At 58.6% G+C, this 17286-nt stretch overlaps 1 protein-coding gene across 2 annotated transcripts in view; it reads left to right on the top strand.

The window, feature by feature from the left end:
• Nucleotides 1-13402, top strand: part of CHST8 (carbohydrate sulfotransferase 8) — a 113718-nt gene extending 100316 nt beyond the window's left edge. For both annotated transcript variants that reach the window (XM_046682956.1, XM_046682955.1), the window contains 2 exons: nt 11249-11286; nt 11845-13402. In XM_046682956.1, coding sequence (XP_046538912.1) covers nt 11249-11286; nt 11845-12948 — 1142 coding nt within the window. In that variant the 3' untranslated portion in view covers nt 12949-13402. The remainder of the gene's footprint in view (nt 1-11248; nt 11287-11844) is intronic.
• Nucleotides 13403-17286: the final 3884 nt, after the last annotated feature.

Raw genomic sequence — 17286 nt, 5'->3', positions numbered from 1 at the left:
AGAGCTCAGAACATCTTCTTCAGCTCTCCTTTCGCAGTGACCCCCGCCACCTACGCAGCCGTTACTCGGGGACCATATTTTCTTTGCAAAGCCGGCAGGTCTAAAATCCAGGGCTTTGTTGCAGGTGTGCAGACCTGCTGAGCCTTGAAGGAACTTCACACCGTGCCTTCTGGGAACTAGCAGCCCCCACCCCATCCAGGCAAACACCGACATCGAGTTCCCTGCCAGTGGTGCCTCTCGTAGTTAAGGAGACATCCCCAAACTTCTGGGGAGGGCAGGGGCCTGGGGGTCTCAGCTAAGGGATTGTCTTAAAGACTTGGCAAATTCTAAGTACACGTGACAATCGTGAGAATTCTGGGTGACATTTCCAGCTTAGTCCTACTTCATATTCCTGAGCGGAGCTAACGAGGGTGTCGTCATGGGGCACTGTGTTGGCTGCGTGCTTCAAGGCTGCTGGAAGTCACAGGGCGGGGCGGTGTGGTTTGTCTGGACACCTTTTTACCCACACTCCCCACTGTTTCCAGCTGAGAGCTTCTCCGGGCCGGCCCTACTCAGGTCTGTGTCTCCGGTTCAAGATGGCCAAACCTGGGGTCATGTCTTCTCCTCATCAGCTCCTCCCTCCCCTTGGACCTCCCTCTGACAGCATGTTGGGGGAGGGTCCCCCAGACACTTGTCTCACCCTCACCCCTCATACCCCTGACTCACCAAGCCCTCCAGCCTGCCTGAGTTCAGGCCCCGCCATTCCTCGCCTAGTTAGGATATAGGAATTCTAATAAGTTCTTCCCTTCCTTTAGGCCTTACTCTTCTCCAGGCCATTCCCTGGGCACTCCAGAAAGACCTTTGAATGCGCAGCCCGCAGGGCTCCTCTCCCATCCCCCCATCTCAGCCATGCGATCGATGCCCCAGGACTGCCTACCTTTCATAAGCCGGGGGCTGGGTCACACAGGGCCTGGGAGTCTGTGTGAGTGTGTGATGTGGATGTGGAGCCCAGCCCCAGCACCCTGTGGGGACAGTAGGATGTCCGTGCTCCCCTGGTCACGTGCTCCCCCATGGTCAGCCCACAGCCAGCCCAGTGGGGTCCACTGCTGGCTGGACCCCAGGCTGTTGGGCTGGGCAGAGCCACAGGCTGGCCGTCCAGAAGGGAGAGGAAGTGGGTGTTGGCCAGATGTCCAGGGAGGTGGTGTCCCCACAGCCAGCCACCACCAAGGCCAGGATTAACGTCTCTACTCCGGGCCTTACCCCTCAGAGGATCTAGCCAAATCCTCAGGCTAGAGGCTTCCTGAGCTGCCAGTGGCCCAGTCTTTGGCTGGACCCGACTGCAGGTCCACGGCCCTGCCTTGGGAGAGTCACCCCTCCCCCCAGAGGTGGACTGCAGCTATCCAGACCCGTGCAGAGAACAGCTGCATTTGACTACCAGGCCCCCTGATGCTCCAGGCAACTCCAGCCTTGCTCCACAATCTGCGAGTCACCAGAGGCTCTGTTCTGCTCTGGAGCCACACGGAAGGACCCCTGAAATGCAGGTGCTTCTTGGTGGTCCCTGTAGTGCTGGAGGAGATGCTGGAGACAGGAAGGGCCCGGAGCCGCAGCTGCCCATCCATGGTGATTGAGTCAGGGCCGGGAAGTAGGGCCTGCTGAGCTCGGGGGGCCCCTCTGGGTACCATCAGTGGACAGCAGGGACCACCGGTTCCTGGCCGTCTGGGGCACTCTTCTGAGGACCAGCGCATCCACCCCTGAGCCCCTGGGCAGCCCTCTGCAGTCTCACTGGCTGGAGCCTGACTCACCCCCAGCCCCGAGAGCCTGGAGTATGTCCCTCAGGACAGAGTGGCCCTGCAGTGAGTTGGGGGGCGCCAGCCTCAAGGCGGCATCAGCTTGGGCTGATTTACTTTTGTGGCTCTTCAGAGTGTCGCAGGCAACAGCTGTGACGGGTCTGACACCCACAGGCCAGCTCAGTAATTGATGCCGCAGCCGGAACGACACATCCTGAAGCCAGCGAGAGCTGGACCGATCATTATCTTGTGGCTGCGCCACCGCGGTAATGAGGCTGCCCCGCTGGCAGTCTCTGATGGCATAACTGGGTTCCAGTGAAGAAGAGCCTGTCGCGGGACGGGGCCAGTCGGTGGTGTTGGCACTTTTCCTGCAAATAGGCAGCCCCTCGGCGGGGCCACCTCAGCCGACTCACTCATTCTTATTCCCTGGTAACCCCCAGTGGGAATTCATCAATATTTAAGCCAAACTAGGCCCCTTCCTGCAGAACTGGCTGGAGAGAGTCACCAGGTGCCCTAACAGCCAAACGGGGGGGGGGGGGGGCAACATGTCTGTCCCATGTGACCTGGCCACGGCCACTCAGAGACCGAGCTGTGGCCCCGTGGGCTCTGGACAAAGGCAGGACTCAGGCCGAGCCCGCTGCCAGGCCTTCAGGTAACGGGCTGCCTCAGCCCTGCTTCCTCTGCTCTGAGAATTGCTGGTCCTACCCCCTCACTGGGCCCGGAGAGCCACCTTGGGACGTGCTCCTGCACACGTGTGTCCACCTTGGCTCGTCCCCTGCTTCCCCTCCTCCATCTGCCCTCTGGACGTCTACACTTGGGAGGCCCATAGACATCTCAAACTCAACAAGGATCTGCCGCGTTTTGCAGGAACTGGACCAGTGTCCACCCGCTGCTCAAGCCGGAAACCCAAGGCTTCCTCTTCTGCTGCCGGTCAGTCTGCAGGAGCTACTGATGCAGCGGCCGGCAGGAGCAAGCTAGCTTGTACCCGCCCCCAAGAGCCGGACAGCGCGTTCACATCAGCAGCCTGAACTCTGCCGTGGTGGGAGTATTTACACCACAGAAATCAGCAAACGCTGCAAATTAGGCCCCACCCCCATCGCCTGGCCAGGGAGCCAGCTGTTAGACATTTACCAGCACACCACCCTGCTGCTTAGCCCTTCTTCATGTCTTCCTCCACTTTCTGCCATCATCCCGTGGGCCAGACCTTGGAGATCCCCAGCCTGGACAATGGTAGCGCCCGCTGACCAGCCTCTGCTTCTGTTTTCATCTCAGAATGGTCCTTAAATTCAAAATAACTCCCATCTTGAAGTCCTCCTCGGCTCCCCTTGAGCCTTAGGAGATAAGATCTAGTGCCTTCGCCAGGACCATAAGGCCCCTTGCTTGCTGGTGCCTGCCAGGCTCCATCATCCTGCCATTTCTTGACACCCTTCCGTCTCCCTGCTCTCCTGGTGCAAGTCCACCAAGCTTTGCCAGGACCCTCATTACGCTCAAGTGTCAGTGAATTGTCGCTGCCTCAGGGAGACCTCACCTGGTGCCCTGGGTTTGCTGACACCCCCATCACATGCTGCCTGCTGCGTCCTCCGTTGCTGCCATCACATGGAATTGCTGTTCAGTGCTTCACTTCCTTGCTAGACCCATGAGGGCAGGGGCCGCAACTGTCCCATTTGTGGCCAAGACACTGTCACCAGTGCCAGAGACACTGCCTGGCACATACGGTGCTCAGTCAGCGTGGAGCGGATGCTCAAATGGTGTTGGACAGTGAGACTGTGTTCTGCTGCCTGGTCTTCTTGCTGCCAACGTACTGCAGGGGAGGCAGAGATGGGCACTGCCAGGGACTCCGTGGCTTTGCTGGCGAGTGTCACACACTTAGTTCTCGCTCATCTGCAGCAGCATTCACTAGCTCCTGCTTCTTAGCCTTCCAGGCCCAAGTGTGTTGGAAGAATATGTGAAGGGAAGAAAAGGCATAACCAGCTCTAAGCCACGTGCTGGGTACTCTCAGAAACCATACATGGACATGAACACACACTCCCCACCCAGCATGCACCACAGCACACAGCAGGAAGCCTGTGCGTGCACAGAGAGTGGTGTGATGCCTTCCTTAACATGTGTGGTGTAACATAGCATAAGACATACCAGGTCCTGTTCCATGCAACATGCACACGTCGGGGTGCAGTGCACAGCACACGTGTGCTGGGGTCACACACACTCCCTGGACACAGTGGGAGTCACCCCAGGCTCTGACAGAGGAGAGCTTCAAAGTAAGAGCTGAGGACCCCTCCCCGTGGACAGGCAGGCACTTGGAGGGATGCCCAGGGACATCCCCTCCAAGTGATGGGCAGACGGGTGGGTGTGGAGTGGCGGGACAGCTGCTGGGTTCACAGACCGGCTCACCGGCTGGCTGGCTGACTGACAGGCAGCTGCGATGCTCCCCTCTGACAGCTCCAAGGGAATTCACAGCCAAGACTGAGCTGACAGCGAACCACCCAGTTGAATCGTGGATCCTAATCACAGGGGCAAGGGAATGGAATCGCTAAACAAAACAAGTAGCTGTCAGAGCCGTCGGGTGCCCATCAGCCCGAGACAGGAAGATTCCCGCTCCCCTCCCCTGTGGACAGGTCCCAGAGTCCCTGCGCTGGTGCGGGAGCCAGGCTCAGGGAAACTCAGCTGCTACGAAGGTAACAAGGTGATGGGAACACCAGGAACTGGTAGCTTCCATCCGAGGGCTCTCTCTCTGCCCAGCACTGTGCATGGTTTCATTTGCACATTATTGAACCTGCAAGATGAGTATTTTTATCCCATTTTATAGATGAGGAAACTAAGGTTCAGTGAGGTCAAGGGATTTGTCCAAGGTCACACAGCAGTGCTCTCATGCTCTCTTTTTTTCTCCTTTTTAAATATACTGACCCCTTGAAAAGCTATGCCTCACAGTAGCATCTCCAGGTGAAGGGAGAGAAAGCCCTTGCTCTGGTCTGGGCTAAAGGTCGGGGGTCATTGTGTGACCCCACTATGAATTTGGTTGTCTCCAAGCAACGGTAGGAAGCCCAGCCACAGAGGCTGAGGATGAGGAGAGGGCCCTGTGGGCCCCCACTGCCCTGCCCAGGAGCATGTCTGACCTGACTCCCGCCTCTCCCTGAGGTCCACACTCTGACCGCAGAGCCACCTTTGGCTTCCAGGAGCAGCCGGCACCTTTGTCCGGGGTAGCCCGGCTGCCTGGCACCCCATTTCCCTGCCCTTGGCCCCGGGGGCGGCAGAGGTGGGCGCAGCTGTGCACTGAGGCCCTGAGTCCAGGCTGCCCTCTAATTGCTGAGTGTGTTTAAACTTCAGTTTTCCATCTAATCTGCATAAATTAACAGTCTGCCCGGGTGAAGGGAGCAGCTCATAGGGAGGTGGTCAGAGGCTAATGGAGGGTGCCCCTCCAGGGGCAGAGCCTGAGCTGTGGCAGAAGAGCCAGAGGAGGTGTGGCCACCACGAGGCCCAGGAGCAGGCGCTGGCCTGGCGCCTGAAGGTGGCAATGGGAGGCAGCCAGCTGGGTGTGTCGTGGCTCTGACGACACAGACCCCACAGCCGGGGGAGGGTGGGCAGACTCTCAGCCAGGGCAGCTCCTGTCTGCATCCAGCTCCTCGGCCGCCCAGACACACAGACCCTTCCCAGGGTGCCAGGCTGAGCTGGAGAAGCCCCTGCCTGGGGGTGGTGGTCTCCAGCCAGAACCCTGGGCCTCGCTTTTGTGGGGAGAAGCCCAACACCCATCCTCCACTCCAGGGCCAGCTCTCAGTGCAGGCAGCTTCAGCTTTTCCACAAGCATTTATTGAGCTCCTGCTGTGTGCCAGGCATTGTGTAGACTCTGTCTGACACAGACGAACAAGACACGGTCTCTGCCCCAAGAACATGGAGAACTGCCACAGGCCCTCACTCCTCACTGGATGACCCAACCCAATAGGGGAAGTGTTTTCTCCCCTCCTCTAGGCTGCCCTGCCTTGCCTTCAGAGTGCTCTTAAAGTCCCCTAAAGTCACATCACCCCTGTTGAGAGTTGAATTGTGTCCCCCTCATCCCAAAATATGTTGAAGTCTCAAACCCTAGTTCCTGTGACTGTGACCTTATGGGGTCTTCGCAGGCGTAATCAAGTTAAGATGAGGCCATCGGGGTGGGCCCTAATCCAGAATGACTGCCGTCCTTCTAAGAAGAGAAGAGACAGACACACAGGACAGCCACGTGAAGATGGAAGCAGAGATTGGACTTAAATTGCCACAAGCCAAGGAGCATCTGGGGCTGCCAGAAGCTGGAAGAGCAAGGAAGGATCCTCCCCTAGGGGTTTCAGAGGGAGCACGGCCCTGCTGGCACCTCTATTCAGACATCTGGCCTCCGAACTATCAGGGAATCAATTGTCATTTCAAGCCAGCCAGTTTTGTTGTACGTTGTTACAGCAGCCACAGGAAACTCATACACCCCCATGATGGTTAATTTTATGTGTCAACTTGACTAGGCTGTGGTGCCCAGATGTTTGGTCAAATGCCAGTGTAGATGTTACTATGAAGATGTGTTTTAGATGTGACTAACGTTTAAATCAGTAGACTGAGTAAAGCGGATTACCCTCCATCATGTGAATGGGCCTCGTCAAATCAGTTGAAGGCCTTAGGAGAAAAGACTTAAGTCCCCCAAGGAGGAAGGACCACTGCCTCCAGACCGCCCTCAGACTCAAGCTGCAACATCAGCTCTTCCCTGGGTCTCCAGTCTGCTGGGCTGCCCTGCAGATTTTGGACTTGCCAGCCCCCACCATCGCATGAGCCAGTTCCTTAAAATAAATCCGCCCCCCCCCCCATATATATATGCCATGGGTTGTCTCTCTGGAGGCCCCTGACTAATGCAGCCCCTCATTCAGAAAGCTTCCATACTTCCTGTGGAGTGGGGCCTGGCAGCCCCTGTAGGGCTTTCTCCCCTCACCAGTGGGCAGCACACCCACCCTGGCGTGTTTTCTCCTGCCAGCATCCCTGCTTCGCACCTGTGGCCCATCGCCGCTGTGCGAGTCCCGTACACTGGCCACCGTGTGGGGCCGCCCCATGGCATGGATGCCTTCCCACAGCACACGCATTAGGGGCAGCAGCTGCTTCTTTCTAGTTGGGATGTGGAAACACAGGGCAGGGCAGCAGCGTTCGTCTGACCAGCTGTGACTGCCAGGGAATCAGGTGGGACTGATGCCTGGACTCAGACACAGTGGAGGCCTTGCCATCAGGGTCTCCCCTGGCGCGGGCCAGCCTGAAACCCCTGGCAGTTTCCTGGCCTGATGGGCAGCGTAAGTGGACATGTGGGTGGACGGCACAGATGGGTGTGGCCATGCAGGCTCAGCTACTAGAAGGTCCAGGACACAGAAAAGGAGCCAAGGCAATTCAGCTCAGTGCAGGACACTCCGGGATCCAAGGACCACGAGTCTGAAACTCCACCCAGGGCAGGGACTTCAGACTTACATCCATGCCCATGGCCTCTCCTGGCCCCTTCAGTTCTGTTGCATCTCTGCCCCTCTTTGTGGGTCTGCCTCCTTCAGGACAGCCCTACCGTGCCCCAGGCCACAGTGTTCAAAGTGACAGGACCCTCTCCCCACTGCCTGTGAGGGCCTGGGGCTGCTATTTCAACAGCCAGAGTGGCAGTCATTCTCAACATGATCAACCTGGTGCTGGGGGGTCAGGGGCTCATGAGGCTCTTCCAACCATTTCTAGGCACTGGGGTCCTGTTTTGATCCATGTCAGTGTTGCCTTTCTACACAGCCTGGCCAAAAGGCTAGTCCTTAGCCCCCACCCCAGTGGGTCCTGGGCATCAGGGATTGGGGCTTTTGAGTTGAACCCAGCAGCTCTCCCCTCTGTGACTCAGACAGCCCATGTGCCAGTGAGGCCCCCTCCCCAGCTCTGCCCCAGCCCCAGGCTGCACAGCCTAATATAAGAAACTGGCCTCGCACACCCTCGTCGGCCTTTGCCTCCCTTTGGCAGGTAACCAGGAAGCTTTTCAGCCAAACGCTCAGAAGGAAATCTTCAGCCAATGAAGAGTTCACAGCGTGGAACACATTTGGCAGTCCCCATAACTCACGCCCTGTTTATTCTCACTCTTATCGTATTGCATGTGTTTCAACCGCTCTACGAATGTCATCTGTCCAGAAGGAGAATGTGGTTGTTTATTTCCTACTGTGCAGGGGGATGGAGCTCCCTTACAGATTGTTAATATGATGCTTAAAGGAGAGGACAGGTAACTCAGACACTGAAAGTGGAGCGTCTACTGACCTTGACTGACCTTGGATACCCCGTCTTGGGGTGGGGGTGGGGGAGACGGGAGGTGTGTGGCAGCGTTGGTGACATTGGATGGAAGAGGAGGCTGGGGATCGTGGCTTGTGTTCCTCAGCAAGCCCACTGATTTTATTCTAGGTTATACTTTTATTTGGGGGCTTGAGAGGGGCCAGTATTGAGGCCAAGACTTCCCCGCCCCCGTCCCGCCAGTCTCCATGGCACGGGTTTCGGTGCCTCCTGGTGGCAGTACCTTCCTCCTGGGTGCCACAGAGGCAGGGCCCTTAGCTGCCCTTCCCTGGGCTCTCCATGGAGCTGTTCAGCGTCCTGAAGTGCAGTCTGCAGGGGGATGCGCAGACTCTGCCTCATGACGCCCAAGGCTCTTGGCCTTCGCTTGCTCAGAGCTGGGGCTGGTCTTTGCTTCCGCCTTTATCCAAGCAGTGCATGGAAAAGCAGCTCCTTCCATGGGAAAAGTAGGGACACTGGGCCCGGAAAGGGCGAGAGCCCATGACATTTCTTTCGTTAAGTTTCTGTCTTTATTCCAAAGTGGCATGTGGGATAGGGTCAGTCTTTGCCCAATGAGCTGCCATAAGTTTAAGGGTCAGGAACACACAGCTTGTGGTGAACTCGGGCTCCACATAAGATCTGTTTTTGGGTTTTCCACAAGACAATGTTTCTTTTCAAAGGGGGCAACTGCAGCCAGGTTGGCTTTGTTGGGCAAAAGTGGCCAAGAGGTCAGGAGACTGACCCGGCCCTGGGTTCTGTCCAGCAGGGACACTCTCTCCAGGTTGTGCCCAGGTTCCAGCCCAGCCAGCCTTCAAGTCAGCCAACCTTGGAAACTCCCGGGCTCAGTGCCCTCCTGTCCAGTCTGCACAGATAAAATGGGACAGACCCCACAGCCCACTCCCCTCCAGGTTGTGGGGACAGCGCAGGTGGGCAGTCACAGCTGTAGAGGCTGCAACCTTGATAAGCACATCCTCATCCAATTCTACCAGCTGGCAGGATGCCTTTTGTAAGTGGCTCCTCAGTCCCAGTCTTGGCCAAGTCTGGCACGACTCATTTGCTCCAGAAAAGGAATATAAATAAGTGCCATTGCACCTTGACAAGTTGACAGGATTGACAAGCAGAGTAAATCCCATATCTGAGACTCGGAGGAGGCGAGGTGATTTAGCAGAGCCAGCTGCCGTCACCAGAAGAAAATAATTAAGGGAACCTGGCAGTGTGGAGGAAAACTGAGTGTGCAGAAAGTCCCTTCTGGAGAAGGGATCTGTGATCATTGGCTGCACAGAAAACCCGCACGTGCCAGAAAGAAATGAGCACAGAAAGCTCATGCTGGGGACGGCTGCGGTGAAGAGGACCAGGAGGAACGGGGGCGGGAGGGGTGAGGGCGGCCAGCAGGAGGGAAGTAGGCTCTAGGCTGAGAGGGGGACCCTGGTGAAGGGCTTAATTCTAGAAGGCTCTGATCTCAAGGTCAGGCACCCACTGCTCACACCCCATACCCTGAGGGGTGCAGCCAGTTCTATGTGGAGCTTCCCCTCGGCCTCCGTGGGAGAGCCTGGAAGGCCTGTCTCAGACTCCCTCACATGCAAACACATGCACATAAGCTTGGGAATGCCCAGCAAAATGTGGACATTCCACCCTTTGCCCACGGAAAGGCACACCCCTCTTCCCAGCCCAAAGGGATAAAAGAGCAGTGTTGCAGCAGAAGAAAGATGCAAGGTGCCCAATTCTGCCTTCGTTTCCGCCTCTTTGGGGACTTGAGGAAGGTCCCAGCAGGCTCTGGGAATTTAGGCTTTTCAGCCCTGGGGTGACCTCGCGTCCCCACCTCCTCACTTGCTGATGAATGAAGGAGATGTGTGGGCACATCCTCAGGCAGACCAGTATGGGGCCAGGGTCATAACAGTGGCTGAACCTGTAAAACTGGACCTCACAGAGAAATTGGCAGAGTCCCTGGATCAGGGACAGAGGACTTGGATGGCCTCTTGCCAGCTGGGCTGCAGCCACTGGACCTCTGCCGAGTACACAGAGACAGTGTGGGAAGCACTGGGCCTCCAGAACACCCCCCATCCCCAGGCAGCATCCAGAACTCCATCAGGTGTGGTCAGACATGGTGCCCCATCATGCCAGCTGGAAGTTCTAGCTCTCCGCTTGCTTAAGGGGTAGCTGGTTCTGATCGTGACCTTGGCTTTTGGCAAAGCCTCAGAGCAGAAGCATCCACTTTCAGGGCACAGGAGCCGGAAGAGTCCTGGATGCCTCCACGGCCAAGCACAGACGGAGGAAGAAGGCCCAGACTCTTAGTTTCCCCTTAAGGAAATCCTCTTGTCATCCTAGGACCTTCCCCCGAAACAGACCAAACCACGTATGAAGCAGAATCATCTCTGGCCAAAGGTTCACCTCCCCACTGCTTGTTACCCTGGGTGACCCTGGCCCCAGCCTAGGCAAAGGGCCTCCTTAATGGGCAGAGGGGACATTCTGGAGTGTGGCCAGAGGGGCACTGATTTCTCTCCACCTTACCCCAGTCACCATGAGTGCCTGTTGGACAATCACTCTGTGCCTGGGCTCTGCTCATCCCTTTGGATAAGCGGGATGTGGTCAGCTCACACCCAAAGCCCCAGGGCCAGCTGAGAAGGCCAACACTGCAAAGTGGGTGGCTAGATTAGGGAACTTCCTATAGCAAGTGGGGAGGCCTCAGTCTGAGGGGAAGGAGTATGTTCCACTCCCAGGCCTGGTGTGTGCAAAGGTGTGGGTGTGCGGGTGTGGTATTCCAAGTGCAGAAAGTCCACATTGAGTAGAGCCAGGGCAGGGCCGACAGGACATAGAGAGAGGATGGACAGAGCTTTCTGGAGGATGCTTTCTCTTGTGACTTAATGACAGTGTGAGGTGGGGAGTGGGCTGCGAGGTTCCTGGCTGCTCCACTGGGCAGGTGTATGGGCACACCTCGGCAGGGCGCCTTTCAAGACTTAGGTTACCTCAGAAGGTGAGACATAGAGAAGGGAGCATCAGCTGGGAGCCGGTGGGACCACATCTTTGCTGCACCCCGACTTTCCCTGTGGGTAAGGGAGCAGAGGGGCGCTCCCACTGAGCCATGCTCCTCCTCCCTGCTCCCCTGAACTGCCTTTTCACAGAGCCCACCTCAAGTGCCCTCGGGATCGGGCACCCACAGTCAAGAGCCCGTAAACACTTCCACTGCTAACACTGTCCTCTCTGTTGCTTTTCAGGAATAAAGTTCAACGTCAGGCCACAGCAGCCCCACAACGTGAGTTCTGGGAGTCAGATAAATCTCAGCACCGGCAGCCTGGGGAAGGTTGGGGAGGGCAAGGAAGAAAATTTGGAGCTCACATTAAATCCATTCTTGGAAAGAAAAATGTGTCCAGTCCTTCCCAGGAGCCTTGGGAACAAAGCCCGGGGCACTGGACCCATGAATTTCCCTTTCCTGTTGGCTGGCGGCTTTGGACCATGCTAATGGGCACAATAAATATGAGCCAGCCTCCTTCAGGCCACCAGCTCCTGGGCCCCTCCTCACCCCTGCTTGCCAGACAGAGGTTCTTGGGAGGCCTGCGCCATCTTGTGGCCGAGAGGACACCTGCACCTCAGACCATGCTCAGCTGAGGGGAGAGGGGCCTGCAGGGGCTGGACTTCCAGCTCAGACCAGAAGGGTCACATCCTGCAGGGCCCGCCTGTCTCTCTCTCCTTCACCCAGTAAAAGGCCACAGAAGGGTTCAGGAACTCTGGCCAGGGGGAGGGTCTGGCCTGTAAGACCCTCAGTGCGCAGCTGTCCTGTCCACCCTGGTAACCATTTCTCTCCTTGCCCTAGGACCTCCCACCAGGCAGTTCCCAGGATGGTGACTTTAAGGCACCCACAGAGAGCGTCACCCGAGACTTGCCCAGCCGGGCCCCAAGGGGCCTCAACCTGCAGCCTGCCCAGCCTCAAGGCCACCTAAACATGGGGGTCCATCTGAGACCCCGGCAGCGCCGCCGGCGGCTGCTTATCAAGAAAATGCCGGCTGCAGCTGCTATCCCGGCCAACAGCTCGGCCGGTACCTTTGTCCGTCCAGCGCCCCGGGCCCTGGACGGCCAGTGGGTCAGCCTGCATCAGAGCCAGGAGGAGCGCAAGCGGGTGATGCGGGAGGCGTGTGCCAAGTACCGGGGGAGCAGCAGCCGCAGGGCCGTCACGCCACGCCACGTGTCCCGCATCTTCGTGGAGGACCGCCACCGCGTGCTGTACTGCGAGGTGCCCAAGGCAGGCTGCTCTAACTGGAAGCGGGTGCTCATGGTGCTGGCCGGGCTGGCCTCATCCACCGCGGACATCCAGCACAATACCGTCCACTATGGCAGCGCCCTTAAGCGGCTGGACACCTTCGACCGCCAGGGCATCCTTCACCGCCTCAGCACCTACACCAAGATGCTCTTTGTCCGCGAGCCCTTCGAGAGGCTGGTCTCTGCCTTCCGCGACAAGTTCGAGCACCCCAATAGCTACTATCACCCCGTCTTTGGCAAGGCCATCCTGGCCCGGTACCGGGCCAACGCCTCTCGGGAGGCTCTGCGGACGGGCTCCGGCGTGCGGTTCCCCGAGTTCGTCCAGTACCTGCTGGACGTGCACCGGCCCGTGGGCATGGACATCCACTGGGACCACGTCAGCCGGCTCTGCAGCCCCTGCCTCATCGACTATGACTTTGTGGGCAAGTTTGAGAGCATGGAGGACGACGCCAACTTCTTCCTGAGCCTCATCCAGGCGCCGCGGAACCTGACCTTCCCGCGGTTCAAGGACCGGCACTCGCAGGAGGCGCGCACGACGGCGCGCATCACCCACCAGTACTTCGCCCAGCTCTCGGCCCTGCAGCGGCAGCGCACTTACGACTTCTACTACATGGACTACCTGATGTTCAACTACTCCAAGCCCTTCGCAGACCTGTACTGAGGGGCGGGGCCACTCACGTGTCCGGGGGCATCCCACTTTCCATGATTCTCAGCCCTGAGCTGAGATGTACCCAGAGCAACAGGTCTTTGAGGGCATGAGGAACCGTGGCTGCTGGCCACTCCACTGCCGGCCCTTGGTGGGGGACAGAGGTCCAGGCCTTGGATGGGGACCCTGGCCCTTGTCTCATACCCACTTCCTCACTCCTCCACTGAGAAAGATGCTTGGCGGGGGGGGCTGGACCCCAGGAGTCCCAGCTGCCCACACCCAGCTCAGCCAAGAGTCACAATGACCAGGGAAGTCTGTGGCCCAGAGGACGTGGGCCCCAGCGGTGAGGGATTTCCTGCAGTCCCTTAGCCATTGCCTTGTACCAAACCACACGGTTTGCAGCTTTTCTATGACCCAGGGGGAAGGTTCCCTTGGAATGAGGTTCCAAATAAAGCACATGGTTTCCAGAGCAGCAGTGTCTGCACTCTGTGTGTTGGTGTGGGAACACGGGGGCCCTGCCGGGTACTGTCTGGAACCCTCCCTCCCTCCCCAGGACGGCCTGAACCAGGTGGCTGCAGGCTTTGCTGCAGGGAAGCCCAGGCAGGAGTGGCCTCTGTGACAGGAGCAGAGGACCTGGTGGCTCCCATTCGGGGCCAGTGGCACACCTTGCACTCAGGCTCCTGAGGCCAGGGCTTGGTCAACCAGGTACCAGCCCATTCATCCCAAAAGAAGATAGACCTGTCCCCCTGGGAGCCCATTGGGGTTCCTTCTTGTCAGCCCATTTTTTGGGGTGCCCTCTGAGAACTGCCAGAGTAGTGACCAGCTCTCTGGGCAAGCTGCCATTTGGGGCTGTCACTGGGGTCAGTGGGGCACTGCATGTGGGTCGTAGTGGGTGTGTGTGGCATTTTCCGGGTGGGGGGTGATGTCATCCCTGGCTTTCTCAAGCAGGTAAGCAGGGCGCTGGCCCAAAGCTGTCCTCTGCAGACCCCCTGACCCTGGCCTTGATCCCTGCCTCCATTCACCTGACAAAATCAGCTCAAAGCAATCAGGATTCACCCCCTCCCCCACCTCCAGTGAACCAGCTCTGGGGGAGGGGGAGGAGAAGCTGTGGAGGAAACGTCTCCAAAAACATACATTTTCACACACACAAATGATTCTGAACTGGTCAAAAGCCAGGGTGGTTCTGAGAAGTCTCGGGGAAAGTGTTTGTAGAGTTTTAAATGTGGGTGTAACTGTGGCACTTTGGGAGTCTTTTTGTAATGGGAAGTGCTCCCTGACTGTTTCTGGGGGGTCTGTCTGTCTGCCTGCTTTTGGGTCTCATCTCTCTGTCACCCCGTGTCTGCCAGGTTCTCTCCCATGAGATTGCTCTCAATCCATCCCCACTTGCTCGGAGAGATGCTGCCAGACCCTGAGGAGGAGATGCTGCTGGTCCCCAAGAGGGACACGCTGGGGATCCCAAAGAGGACATGCTGCTGGATCCCAGCCAGGCTTACACTGGTGTGAGCTGCTCCATCTCTCTTTCTGCCTCCATCATGGGCTCTGGAAACTTAGCAAGGTGGAACAAGGAGTTGAGGCTGTGTCTTGCCTGCCTGGGTCCACATGCATCCAGGAACCCTGAGGAGGGTGAGGCCTCCCCTCGGGTCCCAGCTGGAGTGGCCTGGGCCATCTGAGAGAAGGAACCCAGAGGGGTGGGAGGAGGCTGTGGTCAGGGTCTGAGGGACGAAGGTTGGAAGGCAAATGCCGGGAGGCTCGGAGAGGCTGACCTGCACTCAGTGTGAGAAGAGGCAGGGAGGGGCCTAGATAATGATACCCCAGGAGCAGCTGCCCCTGGGCTGCGGTGTCACAAAGACAGAAGTCACAATGCAGAAACAGTGTCTCATGGGTGCATTTGGCAAAGCCTGAGGAAGTGTCACCGGTCATCTGCTCAGCAAGCGGGACACCTGAAAGCCCAGCTGGGGCAGCCTGCAGGGCGCCTTCACCCACTGCTGCTGCTGCTCAGAGACAATCAGGATTGCCCTGGGACCATCTCCCACTGTGTGAGCACGTGCGTGTGTGTGTGTGTGTGTGTGTGTGTGTGATGGAGGGTAGGAAAAGACATCTTTATTGGTGCCATCTCTCAGAAACAACCAGACTTGAGTTGGGCAGATGTACACACACAACACATCCATCAAAGAGGGGCTTTCCTTCTGGGTGGTGACAGCAGGAGACACGGGGTCCAGGCAATGACCATGATCACCACTTTATGGCCCCCCACATGACCTCCAGAGGCCCAGCCTTAAGGCATCACCCTGAATCCACTGAAATGGTGCTGGACCCAGCTCCAGCCCCCAACCCCAGCCTCAAGCTTCATGTAGCCCTAGGGCTTGGGGACAGTGGATTTAACGGCCAACAGAGGAAAGTGTGTGTGTGTGTGTGTGTCTGGGTGGGGGGTGGGGGTGAACATGTGAGTCTACGTGTGCGTATGTGTACGTAAGCCATGTGGTAGGTGTCTGTCGTATGGGCATCTGTGTCTGGGGCGAGGGGAGTGTGTACACGTGTGTGAGCCTGTGTTTGTGTTGGGGGACCCTCTCGTGCTGTTCCCTCCTCTGCCCATCCCTGCCTCATTTCATCTGCTCACCACTTTGTAGGTATAATCTGGAGGGGGCTGTCTGGGTCAGGGACCCAAGAAGGGGCCACAGGCTCTTCACAGGGGTCAAGCAGGCCCATCAAGTAGGGAAATAACTGCCAACCCCTCAGCTTGGTCCTCCTAATGGGGGCCTCCCTGGGACACCCCCCAGGGAAGTGCCTGCCAGGCCTTTGCCCTCGGGGTGGCTGAGACCTCCCCAAATGGGAGGCTTGCTTTCTGAGTGGAGAAGAGAATAGATGTCCCCCAAACCCAGGGTCCCCACTGGGGCCTGTGAGCCCCAGAAGCCCTGGAATGCCCTGGGGAGATGAGATGTGAGGCCCAGCCAGGCGGTCAGGTGTGAGATCCAGGCATCCCCGGCCCTCCTTCTCCCCACTGTCCCCACAGGCCTGGCTGCCCACCCAGGGGCCCAGGACAGAGGCGGGCAGGCAGTGAGTGGAGGCATGGCCCTCCAGCACCCCCACCTCCCCTCCAGGGCAGCGCCTATCTGCCAACTTCATCCTCATGGTTAGCCCCCTTTGGTGGGGTCAGAAGCCCCGGAAGAGCCCCAAGGCTGGGAGGAGGTCTGCCCACAGTCCCCCCTCTCCTCTTAGCCCTTTCCTCTCTGGGGCGCACCCGTGGCTAATCAAGGGCATTGCCTCCTGGCATCTCCCCCCAGCCCACCAAGTGCAACGGGACCTGGAGCTAGGCACAGGGGCCTTAGGAATGGACAGGTGGTCTCCAGGAGCTGGGGGCGACAGTGCGGTGCTGAGCAGGGCTGAAATAATGCTGCCCCATCTCTGAGGACCCCATGCTGATGGGTACAATGACCCTGGATGAGGAATAAACAGGTGCCCTTGGGGAGCGCCAGGGAGCTGCCCCTGGCGTGCAGAGAGGACAGAGTGTCTTAGTCCTGGCTGCTCTAGCTGGAGGGATCCAGTCCACTAGCCCAGGCTCAGGGGAAGGGCTGAGGGAGCCCTGGGCTCTGGTCCCTTGGGCTGGCCTGGCCTGGCCTGGCACGGCCCCACGGGGAGGGCTGCACTGCTCCCTGACTCTTCACACTGCCCAGAAGGGCCCTTTGCCCAAGAGTATCAGCTGTGTGACTGCAGCAGAGGGTGGCCAGAGGTCTGGCCAGGCTGGGGCCACCTGAGAACTGAGGCTCTTGCCCCCTCCCCCACCCCTGGGCCGGCCTCCGGAAGGGAGGGCTGGAGAGAGTAGGCTGGAGGGCTGCTCCAAGAGCGCTTGAAACCTAGAGCAAGGGTCAGGCTCAGGGGTCAGAAGTGAGTCATTCCAAACCAGGAGGCCTAGGGTATCCCAGGCTGAATCAAGCGCTCCTGATGGCCGTTGCGGCGCTGGCCATTCCCGTGCGCAGCCTGATAGACCTCTCCCAGCCTGCTGACCATGCGTGCCACGCCCGACTTTATAGGTGAGACTACTGAGGCCCAGAGAGGGTGGCGCAGAGCTGCACAGCAACGGGACCGGGAGCTGGGATACACCTCAGGCAATCCAACTGGGCCCCCTCACTTTCGGGCCTCCCCTCCCCTCCCCTCCCCTCCCCTCGGCGTCAGTGCGGTCCCCCGCAGGGCGCTGGGGGCGGGCGCAGGTCTCCGCGGGCAGAGACAGCACTCGGCCACCAGGGGGGGCTAAGTCCTCGCTCCTGAGCAGCGGCCTGGGCTTCCCCGGCCGGCCCACGAGGTGGCAGCCGCCCCCCGACTGTGCAGCTCCAGGCCAGGCGGAGCATCCCCAGCCTC

This window comes from Equus quagga, chromosome 13 (genome assembly GCF_021613505.1).
Source record: "Equus quagga isolate Etosha38 chromosome 13, UCLA_HA_Equagga_1.0, whole genome shotgun sequence".
Lineage (NCBI taxonomy): Eukaryota > Metazoa > Chordata > Mammalia > Perissodactyla > Equidae > Equus > Equus quagga.
Note: the sequence above shows the minus strand (reverse complement) of the source record. Positions and strands in the feature narration are given on the sequence as shown.